The following is a 23,001-nucleotide window of genomic DNA, read 5'->3' as shown; positions in this document are numbered from 1 at the left end:
TTTTATACTCAGTCACGACATGGCCGCGATTTTACCTTTATTCCTTCGCGAAGGAATAAAAAAAAATAGCATACAACGGTTTTCGTGGGTCGTCGTTGTCTCACACCCTGATATTGTCGCTGAATGGTGAACAAGCCCGATATATATATATATATATATATATATATATATATATATATATATATATATATATATATATATATATATATATATATATATATAGTCGAAACCATCTACAATGTGGAAGTAAAGAAAGTGAGCGCACAAGATTGTAAGTTTGCAGGAATCCTCGACACGAATCAATTGGGATTTAAATGTCTATAACCTCGAAAGGCTATGTACAGGTTTCAACAAAAATATATTATGTTGAGAGTCGAAGTACATGGCTATTCCGGTTATTAAAAAATTCACAAGCTTTCAAAAAATGGCAATGAGAGGTAAACCGATAACTAGTTGAAAATGTTAATGCAAACATATTTTAATGAAGTTATATTGTGCATATCCTAAAAAAGCTAGTAATAAGAAAAGAAAATAGTGTTCATTCAGCAGATCTAGAAATCAATAACAACAAATTAAAATATACCGGCATATTTTAATTCAACATCATGTTATAATGACAAACATTTAAAACAAAAAAGTTTAAATTTGTTTAAAAAGACCACCAGTTGGATTTGAACCCAAAACACTGAATGTTTGTATTCACTAATCCAGAACGAAACCACTGAGCCATGCGAGACTTGTCAATATGCTCTATAAAGTACTGTTTGAAACAACATTGTTATATCAATGGACTTTGTTTTTTATCCTTCAAAAAATAATTTGAAAAAGTACATAATTAGTCATCTCTGGGTCATCCCTCCACCTTTTTTTAAAAAGCGACATTTTTAATGTTGAAATATGTTATCTTTACACGTTTCAAATATGTGGAGAGAAGACCCAGAGACAACAAAATCATTTAAAAACAGTTGTAAGTAAGTAGGATTTTGCACGAATTGCATCGTGTTGCTATATTTAGACCCATATTATGATAAAACTTTTAGCATTTCTAATATTTTTCCACTTATTCCACAACCAACAGAAACCTAATAACGGTTATAATTCGAAAAATATTCAAAATTAATTGATGAAATTTTCACTCTCCTTGTGTGCCCAGATTCCTGCCGAATGAACATCTTAAGCGCCCACTTTCTTTACTTTTATTTAGTTATAAAGTATAAGATTTGTGTTTGAAAAATCCTAATATTTTATTATTAAAATTCTAACAGCAAGCTTTCATTAGAAGACTATAAATGCAGCTGTGATTTTTTTTTATATTTATTTTCTCTATTTTTTTAAAGAAGACATACACTTACTAAAGTAAAATCAAATTAATCAAATGAACTTTGAATCGTCCAAGCCCGATTAAAATTAATCACAATACTTATCTTACCCAGAACAATGAATGTTTACAATATAGATATCTATTTCCTGCTCAGTCAAATAACGAAATCATATATCGTATAGGAATGTGTATAACATACAATTGGCAGGTTATTTTTATAATATACATGTTATCTTCAGGCACATATAGGTTGATTACATCAGTATACCAGAGGGAGAAAACACCCAGAGTCGCCGTATTTGATTGGAAAGGTTTGTTCATTGTTAGTTTAATTTGTATCATTGATACTTTTAATATTTCCTAAATGTTAAACAAACTACAGGACAGTAATGAAACGACATATTTTCGTAATTACTAGTATACTTTACACATATGATAGATAGCATGGTGCATAAGGAGGATATACGTCAAACAGGCGAAGCAATATACAATTTTGGATAAAAATTACGATTACAAAAATTTTGTTTTTGTAAATATGAGCAAAAGCCTTGGTGGATTCGAGCTCTTAATCTGCAGTGCACAAGCCTGATACTTTAACCACTGTGCTATGATGATATTTAACCAAATTGATTATCAAAACAATTTTACAAAACATTTAAGAATCGCCACATTGTAACTAAGTGTCTTACAAAGTATATTTTTTGATGAAGTGAGGTACCTTAAAGCTCAAAACATCATTAATTGCATCAGCTAAAGGTGCATGCATTTTGAATATTGTTGCTGTTGTTGTTTTGTATTCATACGCGCCGCTTCCTTTACATTATTTACATTTTTGATCAATGACACTTCACATTTTTTTTTATTTGAAAATGTTTTATAAATGATAAGAAATGAAGATAATAATTTTTCTATTGATCGACGTATCAAAGAAAAAATTGATGAAGTTTTCCGGTCAATTTTTTCTTTGATACGTCGATCAATAGAAAAATTATTATCTTCATTTCTTAAATCATTTTGTCTTGTTCTAACTTTCTCGTTTGCGTCACTTGTCTATTTTCAATGCTTTGGCTATGATGTCAGTAAAGATTTGTTGCACTAATTCATGCATGTGACTGGTAAACCTACTGTTATCCATTAATTTGCATTTAAAGTAAATCCACCCTCCTGTGACGTCATACATTTTACATAAACCCTGAAATCATTAAAATTCTTGCAAGTAGATTTGTAATTTCTATGTTATTATAGGTGCACATCAAAAACTCAAATCATTGTTTACTTGGAGATATTTAATAAGCGTTTTTCATCCTTATATTCGACATAATTCAATAATGACAAAGGGAAATAACTCTTTTCTATTTTCCTCTAAGTGATATATCTAAATGCTATATTTTTTCTAATGTAAACAATTTTTTCTTTTTTTTAAAATTAATTTTAGTTTTCTGGCATAGTAAGCAATGAAATTTAAATAGACAAACAAGTATCCATCCACTTATATTTAATTTTTAAACAAAAAAAGTGTGATTTTCAGATGATAATTTCAGCATTTGGTTTTTATTACCTTACATCTTCAATAGTATGGATACATATTTATTTTATTTATTTTTTGATGAAATTCAAGTCCAATAAGTTAAAAAAAAGTTAAGTTTTTTAACTTTGAACCCATAATTTTATAGGTACGGAGTTACCTTAAGAAATAAACAAAGTTATTTAGTGAACATGGCGTTATGAATAGCGCATCATGGAAAATATGCCAGCAGAGCAGTTGCTATTCATAACGCTATGTTTACTAAATAATCGTTGTTTATTACTTATATTTGCATTTTACCACTCGCAAATACCTTGTATTAGCCTACACCTTGACATTTAGCTATTGAATCAAAAATAAACATTCAGACTGTAATGTATCTTTTTAATTCACATAGATTTGTTTACAGAATCAATGATATGTTATAACAGTAATTCCTTTAAAATGTTATTATAAGACATGTTTTATTATTAAATACATCAATTTTATGGAGTTGGAGAAAAACACTTGATGTATGGTTATTTAAAAAAAAATCTTTAACGTCATGGAAAAGAATATGACGTCACACCTTTATGACGTCATAGTATACAGACAGAGCAATTGCGATTATAGAAAATAATTGCAGTTCCTCCGTATGGACTTACAGTGGGAAAGAACAATGCATATGCAAATAATAGTATGTTTCCTATTTTTCTGATCGATTCATTTTACTACTGAATACCTACAAAGAACATAAAGATGGAGCCTGTAATCAGTGCCCAGGATGTTGTACGGTGCTCCCTGTGTAAAACAACTGTGGCCCCCATGCACTGTGAAAATTGTTACATAAATCTATGTAAAGATTGCATAGTAAATCATATCTCAGATTCATCAAAATTTCACAATATGGTGCCACTCAAATACAGGGGACCCACCCTTAATTATCCAAAATGTCCAACTCATACAACAAAACAGTGTGAATTTCATTGTGAGCAATGCGACATTCCTATTTGTTTGCAGTGTGCTTTCTCGGGATTACACAAGGGGCATAATTGCATTGATTTACTTAAAAAGCTTAAGCTGAAAAAAAGCTCAATTCAGACAGATTTACAAGAACTAAAATCCATTTGTTCTAAATATCAAGATATCGCATCTTTCATTCCTTTTGAAAAAGCTGAACTGAAGAAAAATTCCAAAAAATTGGTAACAGCTATTTGCAAACATGGCGAAGACTTGCACAAAGAAATAGACACCGTTATTAAGTCGATGACATCTAACCTTGATGAAATGGATTCCAAACACCTTGCCGTTCTTCAAACACAAGAAGATGAAATCACATGGAAGATATCTGAAATTACACAGATCATTACCAATCTGACAAATATTTTAGACTCCAATGATGTCGGCCTTATCTCCAGATACAAGTGTAGAAATGAAGAATTCACAAGATTGCCTTCTATGATAAAATTACATTACCAAAGTTTTCTCCCAATGAAGTTAACAGAGATCAAATTCATCAACAAATTGGCTCTCTTTCAGCTCTGTCTTTCACAAGAGAGGAAGTCCAAATAGATACCACTCTAGGATACCAAGAGAAATGCCTAACACCCCCAACAATAAACACTCGATGTAGAAAACTTCACCGAGTAGCCTGCCTAGAAGATAAAGTCTGGACAAGCAGTGATGACAACATCCTTAGACTCTACAACCTCCGAAGTGAAGAAGAGAACTTTGTTCAAACCGCGTCAGGTAACAGGCCAGATGACATAGCAGTTACAGAGAAGGGACATCTCGTTTATATTGATAGTAATGATAGAACTGTGAACATAGTAAAGGGTACACAGATACGGAGAGTTAACAGACCACGTGGATGGATACCAATGGGAGTCTGCAGCTCCCGCTCTGGTGGCGTTCTTGTCATCATGGTCGACGATGATAGTACAGAAACAAAACTTTTCCGTTACCATGGTCTATCAAAGGAAAAAAGCTTTAGCATTCCTGGACTAGACTGCTATTCACATGGCTGCATGAAACCTTGCAGTGAGAACAGAAACCGAGACATTTGCGTGGTAGACTATGCAGCAAATGCGGTAGTGGTGGTCAATCAGGCTGGGGATCTCCGGTTTACTTACACTGGCCCTCCCTCTACTGCCAAGAAATCATTTCGACCACTAGACATCACCACAGATAGCCAGAGTCAGATTCTTACTGTAGATGGTTCTTTGCAGAGAATCCACATCCTAGATCAGGACGGACAGTTTCTCGGCTACATTGACAAGTGTGATTTACGCGGTCCGTGCAGTTTATGTGTGGACACCAACGACAATCTGTTTGTGGCTGAGAGCGATACGGGTAAAGTGAAGAAAATCGAGCACCACTTCAAGTCAACAAATTGACCATTATGGGGTGTTTACATACATTGTAAGTTTGTAATTTTGAGATGAGATGCACAGTTTGAAAAGGTATTATATCATGTGCCAGTTTATAACGTGTATATATCATGAATTACATATTGACTAAAATTAGCGGACACGTACAATGATTGGCGACGATGCTAGGAGGTCATCCAGCAATAGAACAGTACATATGTTTGAAATAGAATTAACGATTTGATAAATTGTAAATGGGCATGATTTATTAGATATTTATATTATGCATTTATTCACATCAAATTTTAAACTCTACAGTGCGTTTCTTACAACCAAAATTATAGATTTTCTACTTTTTCGGAAAAAAAAAATACAAAAAAATTCGTATAAAAACATTAAGGGGATATATCTTTCTTTGAACAACGCACTCTTGCTTCAGAAATGATATTCTAACAATCCATAAAATAAAATTTTGTTGTAGACTTCCACCTTAAAAGTGTATAACTTGATCAGAATATTGTAATGTGGATCCTCATACTAAGTATATTATTCAAGCTCTATAATTCGCAAATAATATACTTAATATGTTATTATTCAAATGCATGACTATAGTTAGTTATGTACATTATAAAAAAATTATGTAACTTGATCTATTATACAAGGAGAGGATATACATAGGCTATGCCTGTTTGAATCTATATTCAATAAAAAATGTTTAGATTAAATTAAAATGCCCTCACAGTAAAAATGTACTGAAATTTATAATATTCTAATCTTTTCTTTCCCAGTCGTAGGAGATAAACTAAATGGCAATGTTATTTTGGTGCTGTGCTGTTTTTGAAATGTGGCAGGGGTTGAGACTTCTTATTGGGGTGGGGATGACAAATGTGGTTATATAGTGAATTAAACTGTAATTCTTTAGCCCACTTGAATCACTAGCTTGTTGTCGCCTTAATTTAGGAAATTTACCAAAGGTTTACAATTTTTTGAAACCTGGAGCTAGGGTATAAACAATCTGAGATTCGTTCAACTCCTCCTGCGCCCACCCACCCCCCCCCCCCTTTTTATGATAATTTTTTTCAAACATCAAATTAGGATTGGGGTTAAGACTCCACATGAAGCTTAAAATGCAAACATGAGACCTTCTAACAAGTCAATCTGGTAAGGGCTATGATATTTAGGTGGCCGCAAAGGGCTGTATGCATGCCTATTTTTTTTTTTTAGCAATTTCACAAAAAGTTTGATTGTGGCGGGGTGTTTTTTCATAAAAGAGGGGATAATGCATGCGTATCTTTTTCTTCTACTATAATCATGGAGCTCCTTGAATTGTATTTATGCTACAAATTTAAAAGTAGTTATGTTTAACTGTGTTAATGTTTTCAGAATTAACTCACTTCGTGCTAAAATTGAAATCAATGGCAGGTCCAGGATTTGAATTTGAAGTTAGAGGAGAAGCCAGCTGTAGGCAAGGAGCAAAGCCCTTATAGGAGGCACAGGGCAAAGCATCCGGAATCTTCTGGTTTCGAGAGGGGTTTTATTTTTGGTTAAAACTGAAGTATTCAAAACTAGACTGTTGTAACATTTCTTGACAAGATTTTGTTTTAAAATAAGAAGAAAAAATACAAAATTTTGAAGGTTTGTCGATGTCGTATTCCCATCAGAAGTCTCTGTACAGAAATATACCAAACATTTCCTTTCCTTCTCTAAATAAGGAATGGCTGCAAAATTAATCAGTTAAAAATGGAGCGATGTTAATGAAGTTTTTAAAGAAGATACATGTAACCATGCCAGCTTGTATTGTAATAAACGTGGAAGAGTTGTTAAAACACTAGTTGGTATTTAACCAATCACTCAAAGGTGGTTGATCGATCACATTTAACCCCACGGGGAGCATGACTACATTGTGTGTTCTGCAAGTTACACCATTGAACCCAAGGGTTTTCCTCATACTTAGTAATTGAAATCAGTCTGATGTAAAGAAATCCCACGGGTTTCCGAAAAGTTGTTCATTTTATAAACTCTCACAAGTTGTTCAATTTCTTTGCCAGAAGGAGTATGTGAACTTTATTTTGGCAATTTTATGGAGTGTACATCCCCCTTAAATCCGCCACTCTAATTGATTGATTGATTCAGTGTGATTATGTCTATCTTTGCAAAAAACAGTGCCCCCCCCCCCCTCCTTTTCCACCCCGGTCCGACGCCTATAGTGCGATAAACGGCTTGATCAAAATATTATTATTATAATACTATTTGTATTTGTATGTATTATTTTCCTGCATCTCAACAGGTAGAACATTCATCACTTGATTGTATACTGTAAAGTGCCTAATTATTGCCCCGTCATCGGTGCAGATCCGGTTCATTTTTTTATTTTAAAGGTGGGGTGTCTGGGGCCGAATAATTTTGTTTGTTAAGTGGAGAGGAACAAAACCTACATTCGGTTATTTTTCTTTATATGAATTTATAAATGTGAATTTCCCAAAAATAACCCCAACCCCCATGATCCGCGCATGCCGTATACAAAGCCTCGACGCATGATGTGTAGAAAGAAAGAATCGTATAGGAACGATGGTTTGAAATATATATATATATATATATATATATATATATATATATATATATATATATATATATATATATATATATATATATATATATATATTTATTTATTTATTCACCAATCAAGGGCCCTCAGGGGGCATATACATTAAAAAAAAATAATAATAATAATATCATGATTATAACAAATAATGAATGAAATACTGCTCACAATGTCCAGGCAACAATATGCAAAATGTTTCATTAATACAATGAAATATATGTATGGGATTTACACATCAGTGAATACAACAGCTATACAGAAACAAAGTGGCCTGAAAACAGAGAGTACCAAGGGACGGTGCCTGCACAGTCGATTAGACTGGTCTACTTGTACTCAAAGTGTTCAAGCCAGTATACTTATACATAACATAACCCCCCCCCCCCCCCCCAACCAAAGTAAATACACTGCATAATATATCTGTATATATAACTATAACCATTATATTCCATCTTTAAGAATCATTTCACTGAGTTGTACAAGTACTTGTAGATCTTCAGTTGTCATAAGCCAGTAAAAGTTTTGGTTATTGTCCATATATTGAAAATTTTTACAAGAGTCATTAGCTAATTTGTACAGAGTATCTCTTAATGCCTTATTATGATCACATGAGAATAAAAAATGTTTTTCATCATCCACTGATTTGACATTACATCTATTACAGTATCTTTCTTGTCGTGGAATGTCTTGATATCGTCCTCTTTCAATATTAAGTCTATGAGCGGAAATGCGAAAACGAGTTAAACTTCTCCTCTGCTCAAAATTTTTAAGTAATCTTAGGTAGTTCTCTTGGCCAAAATTTTGCTTAAAAGTGCTGTAGCAACTTAGTTTTTTGTCAGCGTGTATAGTGAATTTAGAATTCCATTCTTTAATAAAATATTTAAATAGATAGTCTCTAAGTGCTCTTTTGAATTTTTGTTTTGTTACTGACAGTAAATTGTTTGTGCCATCAATGCTGTTAGTTAAAAAATGAATTGAGCCATACCAGGAGGGAGTATTTTGTTGAAACAACTGTTTTGATTCACAATAAGCATTATACAAAAGTGGAAATGATTGACTTTGATTCTCAAGTCTGTACCAATAACTTAACATAGATCTAATGATATCAAAATGTAAGGGAAATCTTCCCAATTCAGATAGAACAGCAAAGTTTGTTGCAGATTTATGTACACCAAGTATCGATTTGCAAAACTTAAGATGCAATTTGTCACAAAGTGTGCTGGAATAAATTTTGTCCATTGTACAACCAGGGTGAATTTTTTTAGCAAATGGATTAAAATACCCCCAAATTTCTGCTCCGTACATTAAAATAGGTTTAATAGTATGATCAAAAATATGAATTGTGGTTTTGATGTCTGGATTCATAGAAATAAAGTCCTTTTTGAGTTTGAAAAATGATTTTAAGGCTTTTTGATAAAGCTGCTTTTGAGCAAAGGAGAATGAGCCTGAGGAACAAAATGACACACCTAAGTATTTGTATTCAGAGACACATTCAAGTTCAACATCAGCAAAGTTAAATTTGGATTTAGAGAGCCTGCCTGCTTTATTGAAAACTATTATCTTGGTTTTGGATGTATTAATATTGAGACACCAATCATTGCAGTATTTTTGCAAGATATTAAGCTTTTGTTGCAAACCATCTGCTGATGAAGATAATAAAATTATATCGTCCGCATACATCAAGCAATTGATTGGATTTGAGTTTAAAAACACAGGATCAGCAGACAAGTGCAAGTATTTCGGGAGATCATTAATGAAAATTTTAAATAAGTTGGGACTAAGATTGTCACCCTGTTTTACACCCATTTTTATTGGGAAAAAGTCTGTGATGTTATGTTCTAGTTTGATACAAGATTTGCTTGATGAATACATACTTTTGATAGTGTTATAAAAGTTTGTTCCTACACCAATTTTGAGGAGTTTAATTTTAATTCCTGTATGAATGACTGTGTCAAAAGCTTTTTGAAAATCAACAAAACAGGCATACACTCTACCATCCTTAGTACTACAATACTTATCAATAATAGTCTTAAGAATATACATATGATCTGACGTTCTTGCTTTTCTTGTAAATCCAATCTGACAGTCGTCAATAATGTGATACTTTTCCAAAAATTTATCTAGCCGAATATCCAATATTTTATTAAAGAGCTTCCCAATTGCATTTGTAACAGTAATGCCTCTATAATTATTTGGGTCAGAAATATCATTACTTTTGTGGATAGGTGTAATGTAACCTGAAGACCAAAGTTTGGGATAATATCCGAAAGTAAGACAGCCATTAAATAACTTGTGTAGAGATGGTAATAAAACAGTTTGACCGCATTTAATCATGTAGTTAGAGATATTGTCTAAACCAGGAGCTTTCCCACTTTTTAGTTTTGAAATAGCATTTGATATTTCAGCTATCGATATGTGACTGTCAAGTTCAGTGAAACATTTTTCTTTTTCCAGTTCTGTAAGGATATTTTCTAGTTGTATTAAGCGTTGGGTGAACTTGGGTTTTGGTATGTTTAAATTTTGGAAGTGGGAGACCCAAGTTGGTGGGTCAACTGCTTCTGAGACATTATCTCTTTCAATACCTCGTAGCTTGTCAATTAATTTCCAATAAGATCTAGGATTTTCTTCATGTAGTGTTTCCAACTTTTTAAGAATGGATTGCTTGTACTGACGACATTTGTATTTTCTTGACTTTGTATATTCTCTGTATAGTTTATAAAAGTGATTTTTCACGGAGGGGTCTTTAGGATATTTTGAGTAAATCTTTCCATAGTTAAGTAAATTTCTCCTCATGGAAATCAAATCAGAATCAAACCATTTTTGACCTTTTTTCTTTGTCTTGCGAGTAATTTTGCATTTTTTTAAAGATTTGTCAGCTGTATGAATAATAATATTTGATAGTTCGGCTGAAGCGTTATCAATTGACTCATAAGAATGAAGATTTTCCCCTTTTGTAAGATTTTGTAATCTTTTCTGAATGTCCTCAGAATTGAGGGCAGCTGCGAAACGAGCAGATGATTCCTCAGACCATATATATCTAGAGGGTACATGAGATGACTTAACACATTTGTTTTCAGGTTTAAAACAGAACCTAGCTGATAGTGACCATTGTAACAGACAGTGACAGTCAGACAATGTGGGCAAAAAATCAGATACCCCAAAATACAGTATTTGATTCAGAATGTTTTCTGATATCAGAACATAGTCAACTGTGCTACATCCATTAGGTGTAAAACAGGTATAGCTACCAATTGTGTCTCCAAAAGTACGACCATTAAGTATTCTCAGTTGATTTGATACACAAAGATCTAATAAATCTCTGCCTCGGTTATCTAATTTAGAGTCCATATTACGGCGACTGAGAATTTGTTTGTCAACAATGTAATTTGAATGAAGAGGAATGTAGCCATTGTCATCATTTACAATAAAATCTGGTTCTGTAGAGACTCTGGCATTAAAATCGCCATATATTAAAATATTGCCTAAATTTTGGTAATGAGTTATATCTTTTTCAATACAGTCAAGAATGTTATGGTCAATACCTTTGGAGTAAGATGAATTTTCTGGAGGGTCATATACCATGCAAATAAATAAATCTTGATCAAAATTGAAAAATTCTTTTTCTAACTTAATCCACTGAAAGTCAGATTTTGTATTTTTCAAAATCTTAATATGTGGTTTGAATTCAATTCTGCATAGCATTGCTAGACCTCCAAATGTTCTATTGTTATGCTTGGATGCAGATCTACAAACAAAATGACAATAGTAGTTTCCAATCTTATGAATGCATTGGTCATGACCTACATGTGTTTCTGCCAGAAAGATGATATCAAATTTTTCAATTTGTTTGAGAAAAATTGCATCGTTTAACTTGTTATATGACTTGCTCATAAGGCCCCCTACATTCCAGAAGCCCATTTTGATTGATGAGTAAACAAAAGATGAACTCATTGTCAATAGAACAAGAATTTAAACTACAGTCCTATTTAAAGGATGAGGGCAAAAGAAATTAAAAATAATAATTAATAAATGAAAAAAAATAAAGGTGGGCTTGTCTTCTTTTACACTATAGAAGACAATGTTTTTCAGAACCAAAAAGATCTGCAATAATAACACTGCAATAATAACACTATCCCAGCCGTTTACAATAATGTATGCACAAACAAAAAAAAAACCAAAAAATGTGTGTGCTCAATATATGTGTAAACATGTACATATATATACACACAAATGCATGTATGTGCAATGTGTATTACTAGTAATGGTTTCAAAAAAATAATGTACTGAAAATAAAGATATTTAAGCTACTCTTAATTGAGAGTGCCATTAGTAGTACTGGTTGGTCAATACACCAGTATAGTGAACACAAGAGTTTAGAATGAGATTTACATACAACTTAGTAAGGTTATGGTGATATATCTGTTACAACACTTTGGCGAATCAGACTGGAAGTTATCATGGTATCTACAACTGCATCCTCGCGAATCGCGTGTACGGTACACATGTTCGGAGCTGTAACTGCATCCTCACGAATCGCGTGTACGGTACACATGTTCAGAGTTATAATGGTACCCACGACCGCGTCCTCTTGTGCTGTTGATGCGAGACCTGGACCTTGATCTACCGCGATTTATCATTGGAATGTTAAGCGAGGTGTGAATGGCCTTTTTGATGTTTGCTGCAAGAATGGATGTGCCTTTCTTGGAGAGATGGTACTTATCATCAGATAGGTAGTCGGGGGTTGGATTCCCATCTTTAAGCATATTGCTGTGATCGCAGTACGATACTTCTGTAATTCTCTGTTTAATTAGTGCATTAGTGATTTGTCCATTAGTATGGTACCCTAAGTTATCCAGTCTGGGGGTTGCCAGAGATATTATCGTTGTTGTGTTGATCCACTTGTCTTTAACTATTTTAATGAGTTCTGTTAATGCATCAACACATGCTTGAGGATCCATCTTTGTTAGGTCATTTGTAAGCGAGTGAAAAATTACGACATCTGGACACAGTTCGCAAGTTTGGATGTACTCGATTGTTTCATCAATTGTGTATTTTATGATTTTGGTTGTTGTTGCGGCTGGTGTAAGTTTGTCTTCTTTGATACCTTTAATGTTTGAGGTTCCAATCAGTAAGACGTTGGGTCCTGTAGTGGCTGCACAAGATATCGGCAGATTTTCCTCTCTACTTGATCTCTTCACAACTTCCGAGTATGATTGGGGGCTTTTCAATTGTCTCTCGATGCCTTCCAGCGCTGCAGTGGCATCTATTTTAAATTTCTGGAGAGAATTACAATTTGTTATAATTTCTTCAATTCCAGCTAGACATTGTTGAATCTGTGTTGGGCAATCTCCCTTATTTTGACTGACAATTTTGATCATTTCGGCCAAGCCTTTCTTTTGACTGAGTTCAAGTTGATCAAGTTTTTTTACGCAGTCATCTCTGTTTTGGTTGACGATTGTAATTAAACTACCTATGTCTTTCTCATGGCTGAGTTGGATTTTTTGTATGGCATCCACCATACTTTTTTCCATTCTTTGTAAGTTCTCAGTCCAATTTTCATTGGAATGTGGCTCTTTCAAGTATGTCTCGTCCACCATACATTTTTCTTTTCTTTGTGAATATTCAGTCCTTTTCTCAGCTTTGGAATGTGGCTGATTTAAGTGTGTCTCGTCCACCAAACATTTTTCCTTACTTTGTAAGTTCTCATTCCGATTTTCAACATTTGAATGTGGCTGTTTCAAGTGTGTTAGTGTCTCTTCCTCCTCAGTAGCCTCTGGTAGATCGAGTAGAAGAACCTTATCAAGTATAAGTTTTAAAATTGGGAAATGTTTCTCCACGAACAGCATATACTTGCTACCCTGTGCCCTAATAGTGCCAGTTGTTACGAAGAAGGTTATACTGTATACAAGGGTGTTGGTGTTATCTCTAATTTCAATAACAATTGAATTTGCATTGTCTGATGGGTTCTCCCATATTTCGGGGTCATCATACCAATTGATGTTGAATTCGTCGCATTTACCTAGATGGTTATAGTAAAATGAGTCAAGAGTTTTGATCCATGGATAGAGACGATGGATGTCGGTGTGAAAAGTCACCATATTCGCTCCCTTCTCGTAAAGCTGTACGTCAAGTTCCTCAAATAATGAGTTCTTAGCTTTACCTGTTCTTTTATTAAGTTTTTTTGGTAAGCTGGACCTTGGATACTCTGATATAATTCTTGTCCACGAAGGATCCAACTTCGGCACGTCTGTCATATCCACCATTTTGGCGGGAAATAGGCCTCTTAGGAGATTGGAAAAAGTCCAAAGTATATATATATATATATATTTAGATTGTGATAACAAAAGAATTAGCCACTCGTTCTGAAAAGGTATGATGTTCAATATTAAACAAAAGTATCAAAAGTTAATTTATACTGGTATCATATTTCTTGTTTTCATTGCTATACCAGTTCATATACGGAAAAATAATTAAAAAGACAAAATGGGTATAGCTTATGAAAGACAATATGTGTTTATTTTTATGCATGCGTTATCATATTAATTTTTCATATATATTGTACATATTATATTGATTTGTAGAAGAATTGGAAATAAATTTTTAAAGGAAACAAAATTGTTTTTCAATCTCTTTAGCTTCGTTTAAAAATAGACTTTCATTTTCTGCAAGACTTCTAGCAAAACGTGAGTATCAACAATGTGTAAATTATAGCGAATATTACAATATTAGCATGAAACAAATGGTTTTTCAGAACTCCATGTACAAGTTTTTCGAACAAAGAAAAAGGAATGAATTATTTTGACTGTTATCTTCTATCGTAGCCTCATACCAATTAACTTATAATCAATATATAAAATATTGGTTACAGGATTTAAAATATGTACGTACATATTACATGTAATTATATATGTACGTACATATTACATGTAATTATATATGTACGTACATATTACATGTAATTATATATGTACGTACATATTACATGTAATTATACAAATGTATTTCTGTTTGGGTGATGCAGTTAGGCTACATGTAGTGACAGAGGGAAAAAATATAATGGGGAAGTTCTTAAACGGAGGGTCAGTCAAATTCAGATATGGGATGACCGTAACAACCCCTGATTACCACCCCTACCCCCCCCCCCCCCGATTAGTACCTCTATGTATAGCTTATATAGAAAATCCTAAAAGTGAGAGAGGCTGAAATTACATCATTTACAATAAGGTTCTTTGGTTTCTTTAAAGGAAAACAAATGAAAAATAACTTCTTGATATGTTATAATTTGTTAAAGTTGATTTTTGCTACAAGATCGAGATATATTACTATCGATAAATCGAGCACCTCCATCAATATGCGGTAGTTGCCTTTATCGTGTCCTTTGTAGTTTGAAGCTGTAGTCTAAGCTCTTGCTTTGATTTTGTTGAAGATTAATTTTATGTAATTCTTTGTGTCCTGACAATGGAATGATTTTCTTTGGGGTTTTTTTTTTATTTGCGTTGGTCATTTTTTTTTCATGTAAACAAACATTTCTATCCAATTTCTAGCTTTCCATTTATAATACAGAAAGATCAGGGTTGTGGTAATTGTAGTCATTATCAATACCGTGGATTTATATATCTTTTTTTGGTAAATGTCTCGTGAACTGAAATAAAACAAATTTGAATTTAAAATTTTGGCACATAATTATGTGAAATCAACAGGACAAAAATAAAAAAAAAATCATTTTATCTAAAAATTAAATTCTCTTACCATAGACTTTTCAAAAAATAAAATATAGATTAAAATCAGATGATATATTTAAATTACACAAAATCCGGAGGACGTGCATTAGGAGGTCTTATTTCGAAAATACATTCAAACAAATCGATAGGATTTTACACTTACGAAAAGATGTTTCTAAGCGGAGTTGTGCCAATTCTTGACTACTGCAGTGGAGTGTGGGGGCACACAAAACATTACAACATCGAATCCGTACAGCTACGGGCGCTGCGATACTTTCTAGGGGTGCACGGGTTTACTCCGATTTTAGCTATTCAAGGAGATAGTGCCTGGTTTCCTTCATTCTATCGCCATCAACTTAACATGCTACGATTGTGGAACCATCTTGTTACTATGAGTGACAGACTTACAAAATTAGTTTTCATGTGGTTAAAATAAACAACATCAATCAACCAGACTTGATATTGAATTATTAGGACCCGACACTCTAAACCACACCTGATTGTTGCATCATGATAATATTGAAAAAATACATGTAGTTATAATGGTAGTTGTAGAGTGTTTCGGCGGTTAAGAAAAATCAAATAACCAAAACTGGTCACATCATGTTAAACTTTTATTACAATCTATAGATATGTCAACATGTTTTTTTAAATCGGGAGGTGTGTGACTTGAACTTAGCCGAGATCAAACTTCAACAGAAATTCGTGAATGACTGGCAAAATGAACTACAAAGTGTTTCAAAACTAAGAACTTACAGGTCTTTCAAAAGTGATTTTAATTTAGAAAAATACGTTACAATGGACATACCCAAATCTCATAGATCTATATTAGCACAATTTAGGTGTGGTGTTCTTCCTATCAGAATAGAAACAGGGCGATTTAGGGGGGAGGAAGTAAACGATAGGCTATGTATTATATGTTCTGTAGAAGCAAAAGAAGACGAATTTCATTTTTTTATTACATTGTACATCTTATTCAAAACTTAGAACCGAATTCTTTACTATATAGTATTGGCTTTAATAATCGATCACTAAACATGTCAGACTCAGACTGCACTGGTTTTCTCTTATCTAACTTTCCTAGATAAACTGCAAAATTTGTATATTCAGCTTTTATGTGCAGACAATCTATCGTGTATAAAAATAACAATGCGTAAATTTATTATTTGTACATATTCATGTTTATAAAGTGACATATAGGTCCGATGGGCCGGGTGTTTATTCATTAAGGTATTATATCATATACATGTATCTTTATTTGTTTATAAAACACATGTCACTATAATAAATCATTTACTTACTTACATAGACTAGTCAATTTTATTGCGGTTGATAATCCTGTTTCAAATATAACTTACATGTGTGATATTTTCTCAATAAAAATGATTATGCTCCATTTATTCAACACCTGGTAAATACTTTATTACTCTCGTTTTACAATTATCTATTTAATTTATTTGAGCAGTTTTTCCAGCGTGTCACTAATGCTACCTCAGGTGACACCCATACTCACCTGTCCAGTTTTTACCCCCAAGAGCCTCACTGTTTAATTAATACAATTAGAGTGACTTCCCTTTGAGATGTTTATGACCGCGGCGGGAAAAACAATCGCGCCCATTGGCGGAATAAAATCACGTGTACCACATTAGTTAGCGTCTTACCGGCCGCACTGCTTCTATATTTCCTTCACAAAGAATTGTACAGCGTTCATAATACTACACTATGGGTAAGTTTCCTTCTATACGCTATGTAGTAGTATGATAGAATGTATAAAGGGTTATATAGTAATAATAACAAAGTCAAACGAAAAGGTTTTAAATTGTTGTTTTTGAGTTGATATTGATCGGAAATGAAGAAAAATGTCTAGAATTCCTTTGTTTGGGCAAAGAATGGTAAATAAGTCGGGCGGGAAGAATTTTTTGGAAGATTTCATAATGGTTTATAAAGAGTTGAAAACGGGACATTGCTATATTGAGATCTGCATGTAAAAATGAATGTTATTAGTTTTGAATAATATTTTTAATTGGAAAAGTCTGTGTTTGAGGTAGAAATGCGTTGTTTATGTGACCTATTTACCTAGATATAGGGCCTCAACAAAGGATAGCTTGTAAAAAAAAAAAATTCAAATGATATAGGTCTTGTTGAAATTTTGAATTTTAAATATGATAAACATTCTTAATGGATTTTGATTTCTGGGAGTAATTTTTTTTTTATACAATTTACAAAATCCATTAAAAGAGGCTACAAGTGTCATATTAATAGATTTTGTTTGATAATTTTGGACTTAAAATTTAACAATATTGTTTTAGAAAAAGTTGGTATTGTTGCATGCAAATAACTGAGAGAAAAAATGGTATAACTATTAATGCATGCAAGCAATGAATAAATATTCATGAAGTTAAAATTATAGTTTTGACTATTGTTTGTTTTTTTTTAAAACCCAAACATAAATCAAAGATATTTTTGAAATGTAAAACGGGGGAAAAAAAGGAGAGAAATCCTAACATTTATTTTCTTGGTTAATTTTAAACAGGTCGTCCAAAAGCAGAAGGCAGCAGGAAGAGGAAAGCTAAGGACCCTAACAGACCAAAGAGGGCCACATCTGCCTATTTCTTCTTTCTTTCTAAAATGAGGGAGGATTCCAAAAAAGCAGGAAAACCCATCACAAAAGTAAGCAATGTTTTTAATCCTACTAATTAAATAAAATAAATATTTATAGAAAGGTTTCTGATCTTGTTGATGAAATTTTGAATAGCTTGTCCTTGTTTACTTTGACAGATCTCTCCTACTCTTAAGTCAATAAAAAATTATTTGAAGATAATAATTAAGCAGCAAAAAGTTCAATAGACTTTTGAGAAGTTGATGCAGGAATTGGTTTTGTGTATAACAATTTTTTCTCTTGCAAAGATAAATGATAATTATTTTACTTTCGGTTTTTTTTTTTTACAGATTGCTGAATTTACAAAAGAATGTTCAGCAAAATGGGCCAAAATGAATGAGAAAGATAAGGAGCCATTCGCCAAGAAGGCCCTAACAGACAAGAATAGGTACGATGCTGAAATGGCCATCTACAAGGGAAAAGACCCCAACGATGCTGGCAAGCCCAAGAGACCACAATCTGCGTATTTCTGCTTTTTGGCCGATTTCAGGTTAAAGATGAAAGGAAAGGATATTGATCACAAAGAAATCATCAAAATGGGTAAGTCGGGTGAAGAGAAACAAATCCTTGGGAATTCCTATGTGAAAAATCTGAACTGGTCGGAGAATTACCATTCCAGCATTTATGAGCCTTGTGCTGCTATCTCAAAGAAATTTGGATTTAAATAATATAAAAAATTTGTAAAATTGTAGAATTTGATGATTGATAGGAGCTGTTGTGTTGCGAATAAGTTTGCATCAGTACTAACAATTATTTTGTATTCATTCAGCTGGTGAAGCCTGGAGAAATCTGGATGACAATGAGAAAAAGCCATTTGAAAAGTTAGCCCAGAAAGAACAAGAGAAATATGAACAAGCTCTTAGTGACTGGAGAAAGGTAAGCGTAACAGCTGAGTAGGATAAAAGTAAGCTTATGTTAGCATTTGTCTTCTCACAATGTTTACAATTTTCACAGATCACATCATGGTGCTCATTCTTATTGAGGGCCTAATTTGTGGAAATTCATTGTAAATGTTCAAAATTGCCCCAAAAAGTAATGGTATATTGACTTGCTGAAAGCTACATGTATATTGTTTTTCCACGTAAAAGTATCAACAGATTGGAAAATAGCTTAGATGTCTAGGGAAACATGAGATATATAAAGATATTGGATAGTGTCCTTCAAAACTAATGGTCCCACTATTGTTGTTACTGGAATATCTCGGTCTTTGTTGGTAGAGTAGTACTGTATCCCGCCCGTTTCTATCTTTGTAGGGAGGTGGTGGTGCATCCCCATCAAAGAAACCCAAACAGGAGGAAAATGGCGATGAAGATGAGGAAGATGAAGAAGAGGAGGAAGATGATGATGATGAAGATGATGAATGAAGAGTCCCAGTGAGGGGAAGTCTCCCACCGAAAACAAAGCCAGTCCATTACATATGTCACAAACAAAAAGATCTGTATCAAACGCACCTATAAAGGAGTGATCTCAACTCGTCCACTGCTGAGGCCAGCCTGTGCTTTCTCTATAGGGGTGAACAGTGGGAAGTAGTATAGCATGGTAGATTAAACGAAACATTAAGAATGTCTGTGAAATTGAAATCTTGAGTATACCTAAGGTACTTGATGCCACAATAATGTATTTAAAATTGAGAGAGTTTTTTGGTCAATTTTACTTTTTCTTGGGTTTGAAATGGTCTTTAAAAAATCTTTTGTTTTGAGAGATAACAATGAAGTAAGGTTGGTGCATTCTGGTTGTATATATTTTCATATTTTTATCATTATAGACGACAAAATCTCATTTTATCATATTTATCATCTGTATCGAGTCCTGTTCATTTGTATCATTGCCCACGCTGAACTATACAAGTGTTGTAACGGGTTTCAGACGTTATTCATTACCGCATGTAGCACTTTCTGCCTAACTCTGTATCGAGCAGGGAATTTTTTTTTATTATCTACAAATTAATTCCACTCAGGGACTACAAGGTGTGTTGGAAGGCATTTATTTTGATCGTATGCACCATTTTCAGCATTTTATACAATGTTTGAGAAAGATTTAAATTGCAGTATTTATTTTGTTTTCACGTTGATTTATGACTAATTCCCAAGCAATAATTCTGGACAAATGTATTATGGAGGACATTTTTTCAACAGTGCTCATCATTTTGACTCTCTTCTCATCAGTTTTCATTTAGTTTAAACATATCATGTGTTTGAAAATGTGCAAGATTTGTATCGTTTTAGTAAGGAAATTTTAAATAAATTAAATCAAACTTTTGTTCTCTTTTATGTTTAGAAAATTTAGTTTTACAACTTACAATTAATATTGTTTGCAAGTTGTATGTATTATTAATAAAATTATGTGCTTTATTGTGTACAATTTTTCCTTCTTCTTGGAAAGAGTATTTGAAACAAGTGTTACTGTCCAAATTGATGTGGAAAAGGTGTGTGTCAAACATGAAGGTTGTACCAGAATTTGAACCAGCATCCCATTAGGGATTAGTGAGGTGCTTGACCAACAAAGTTATGAGAACAAGACCAGATTAACCAGGTGTGGCTCTAAAGGGGGTGGGGGAGAGACCCCCTTTAAAAAATTCAAACTTGTTAAATTCACAGAGTAATGGAGAACATGCCCTCAATCTGACACACACATCTCATCCATGAGAAACTTTTGTGGATAACTTTAATATTTTTAAGCTTTTAAATGATCTTTGCCTTTAAATCTTTAATCTGGAGGGGGAGGGGGTGTAATAGGACCAAATGTAAATAAGGTGCAATCTGTGGATAGGTCTGGACCCTGTAATTCTGGTTGGGTGCTGAACACCACTTCAGCGTCAGTTCTTTAAGGCAATTTTCTACCCTTCGTCAAAATGATTTAGATTGTATATCTACATGATGTACGGTCTTCTGTGACTCATCGTGAATTCTGGACTTTTGAAAGAGATTGAAGGATGAGTCATATTTTCAATAGCTGCTGTAGTTGACAGGTACGTACAGATTGAAATGACTGACCACGTAAGACGTATATATGCTGCCTCTCTAACAGAAACGTTGAAATAGGTGCAGTGGTAGTTTAATGGATGATATCGTGAAACCATGCAGCGCAGCACTGTTAATGTCTACCAAGTACATGTGATGCCCTAGTACATGTGATGCCCTGGTTCAGGGGGCTATAAAGGTTTGGACACCCTCCCCTTGAAAGATATGGTAAACAAAATAATCCCTCCATCCCCTCCCCCCACTCCCATCGCGAAACGATTTCTAGATTTGCATATTAAATGGCATAGGCTCTACCCATTCTGCCAATAAGTTTTGCTCTTCGACCAAGAATCCAAAATATGGAATATTTTCATTTTCCTCGACTTTTCAAGCACGTTATTCTAAGATACGTTTTCAAAAATGGGAGAAGACCTACCACTTAAAAGAAATAACATCAGGCAGGTTCGCACCAAGTTTTCGGGGGTGTGGGTTGTATTTTCGTTATCATTTCTATCCATTTTTGTGTTTTAACAGAAAAGACTTTTAAGGTTTGTTGACAGGGGAGGAGGGGAGGGTTTATATGCTACCTGCCTGCTTTTATTGTCCGTTTTTGACTTTGCTTGATCATGCAGATGTTTCTTATTGCTTCAACTACCGGTATTAAGTTTAGCCAAAGTTTATTATTTGATTTTGAAATTTCTAAAATATATGCCATTTGACCCTCGGTAGGAACAAAGGGATTCTGTAGCATTTAACTTAGGGCCTTAGTTTTTCTAGGTGTTCACCGAAAAGATAGAGAGGGTTCTTTGTAGTTGTCTGCATATGTAATTAACGACCAGAATCGAACCTACAACCTTCCACACAGAGATTAAAATAGTTAAACAAAACTGCATAAATATTACAAATAAGTATAAAGATTTTATAGTATGAAAGTTAGAGTATGTTATATAACTATGTCTGATGTGCATATGATTCATTGTTGTCCATATATAGTAAGAGTACATTAGAAGATTTCTGCAATGTCATATCCCGCATGAATCGGCATTTTAAAGTTTAAATATACTCGTGTGTGGACCCAGAAATTTTTTCCACAGGAGATGGGGGGGGGGGGGGGTGTCGGTTATTTGAGTTTGCCGGGGGGGGGGGGAGGGGTTTGAGGCTTTTTATTTTGTAATTTTATAATGCCCCCCCCCCCCCTTGATCCGCGCATAATACTAAAGTACATTCGTTCCTGATAGGATGAGATCTAATTTTTGTATAATGCATAGTTAACAGTGAAGTACCTTGTATAGGTCTTATTTAAAAGGAAGTTACACGTTTAAAAAACATTTTGAACTGATTCTGCTTTTTCTGCTTGCAACAAAAAACCCCAAAAATTGACCAGAAACTTTAATTGCGAAACTGAAAAAAAAGGTCCGTGGAATACCTCGATTGTGTATACAGGCAATTAAAGAAATATATAAGTAAAGACAGCTGTTTAAATCAAAATCCTCAGAAGATCTTTACCTTTAATGCTCACGTAAAATATTGTAAAATCTTACAAAATTAAATACAGTATTTTAAATATGATGTAGTTTCTCCAACAATATGTAATGTCCAAAGGTATCTCATACGTTTCAAGCTTTAGGACTTAAAGCACAGTAACTAAATAAATGTTTGTAATAAATGTATGTAGTTGATCATTCTGATTATAATTAATACATGTTCAATTCTTGGATAATTTAATACAAATTAAGACAAAGTCTTTTGTAAAAATATACCAAGAGAGTTTGGTATGCGTGAAACAGCTGTCCTTTCCTCTTTTTTCATCTACCCAAGAATTATTACACAAAATGCATATCGATTTTTTATTTCTTTAAAAAAAAAAA

At 33.4% G+C, this 23,001-nt stretch overlaps 1 protein-coding gene across 1 annotated transcript; it reads left to right on the top strand.

The window, feature by feature from the left end:
• The first annotated feature begins 17,091 nt into the window (after positions 1-17,091).
• Hmgb1 (high mobility group box 1) lies at positions 17,092-19,600 on the top strand. The gene is given in 5 exon segments (NM_001305310.1): positions 17,092-17,240; positions 18,048-18,184; positions 18,464-18,713; positions 18,943-19,049; positions 19,427-19,600. Coding segments are annotated over 5 exon segments (609 nt in total). The 5' UTR covers positions 17,092-17,236; the 3' UTR covers positions 19,538-19,600.
• Positions 19,601-23,001: the final 3,401 nt, after the last annotated feature.

This window comes from Magallana gigas, chromosome 4, assembly GCF_963853765.1.
Source record: "Magallana gigas chromosome 4, xbMagGiga1.1, whole genome shotgun sequence".
NCBI classification, from domain to species: domain Eukaryota; kingdom Metazoa; phylum Mollusca; class Bivalvia; order Ostreida; family Ostreidae; genus Magallana; species Magallana gigas.
Note: the sequence above shows the minus strand (reverse complement) of the source record. Positions and strands in the feature narration are given on the sequence as shown.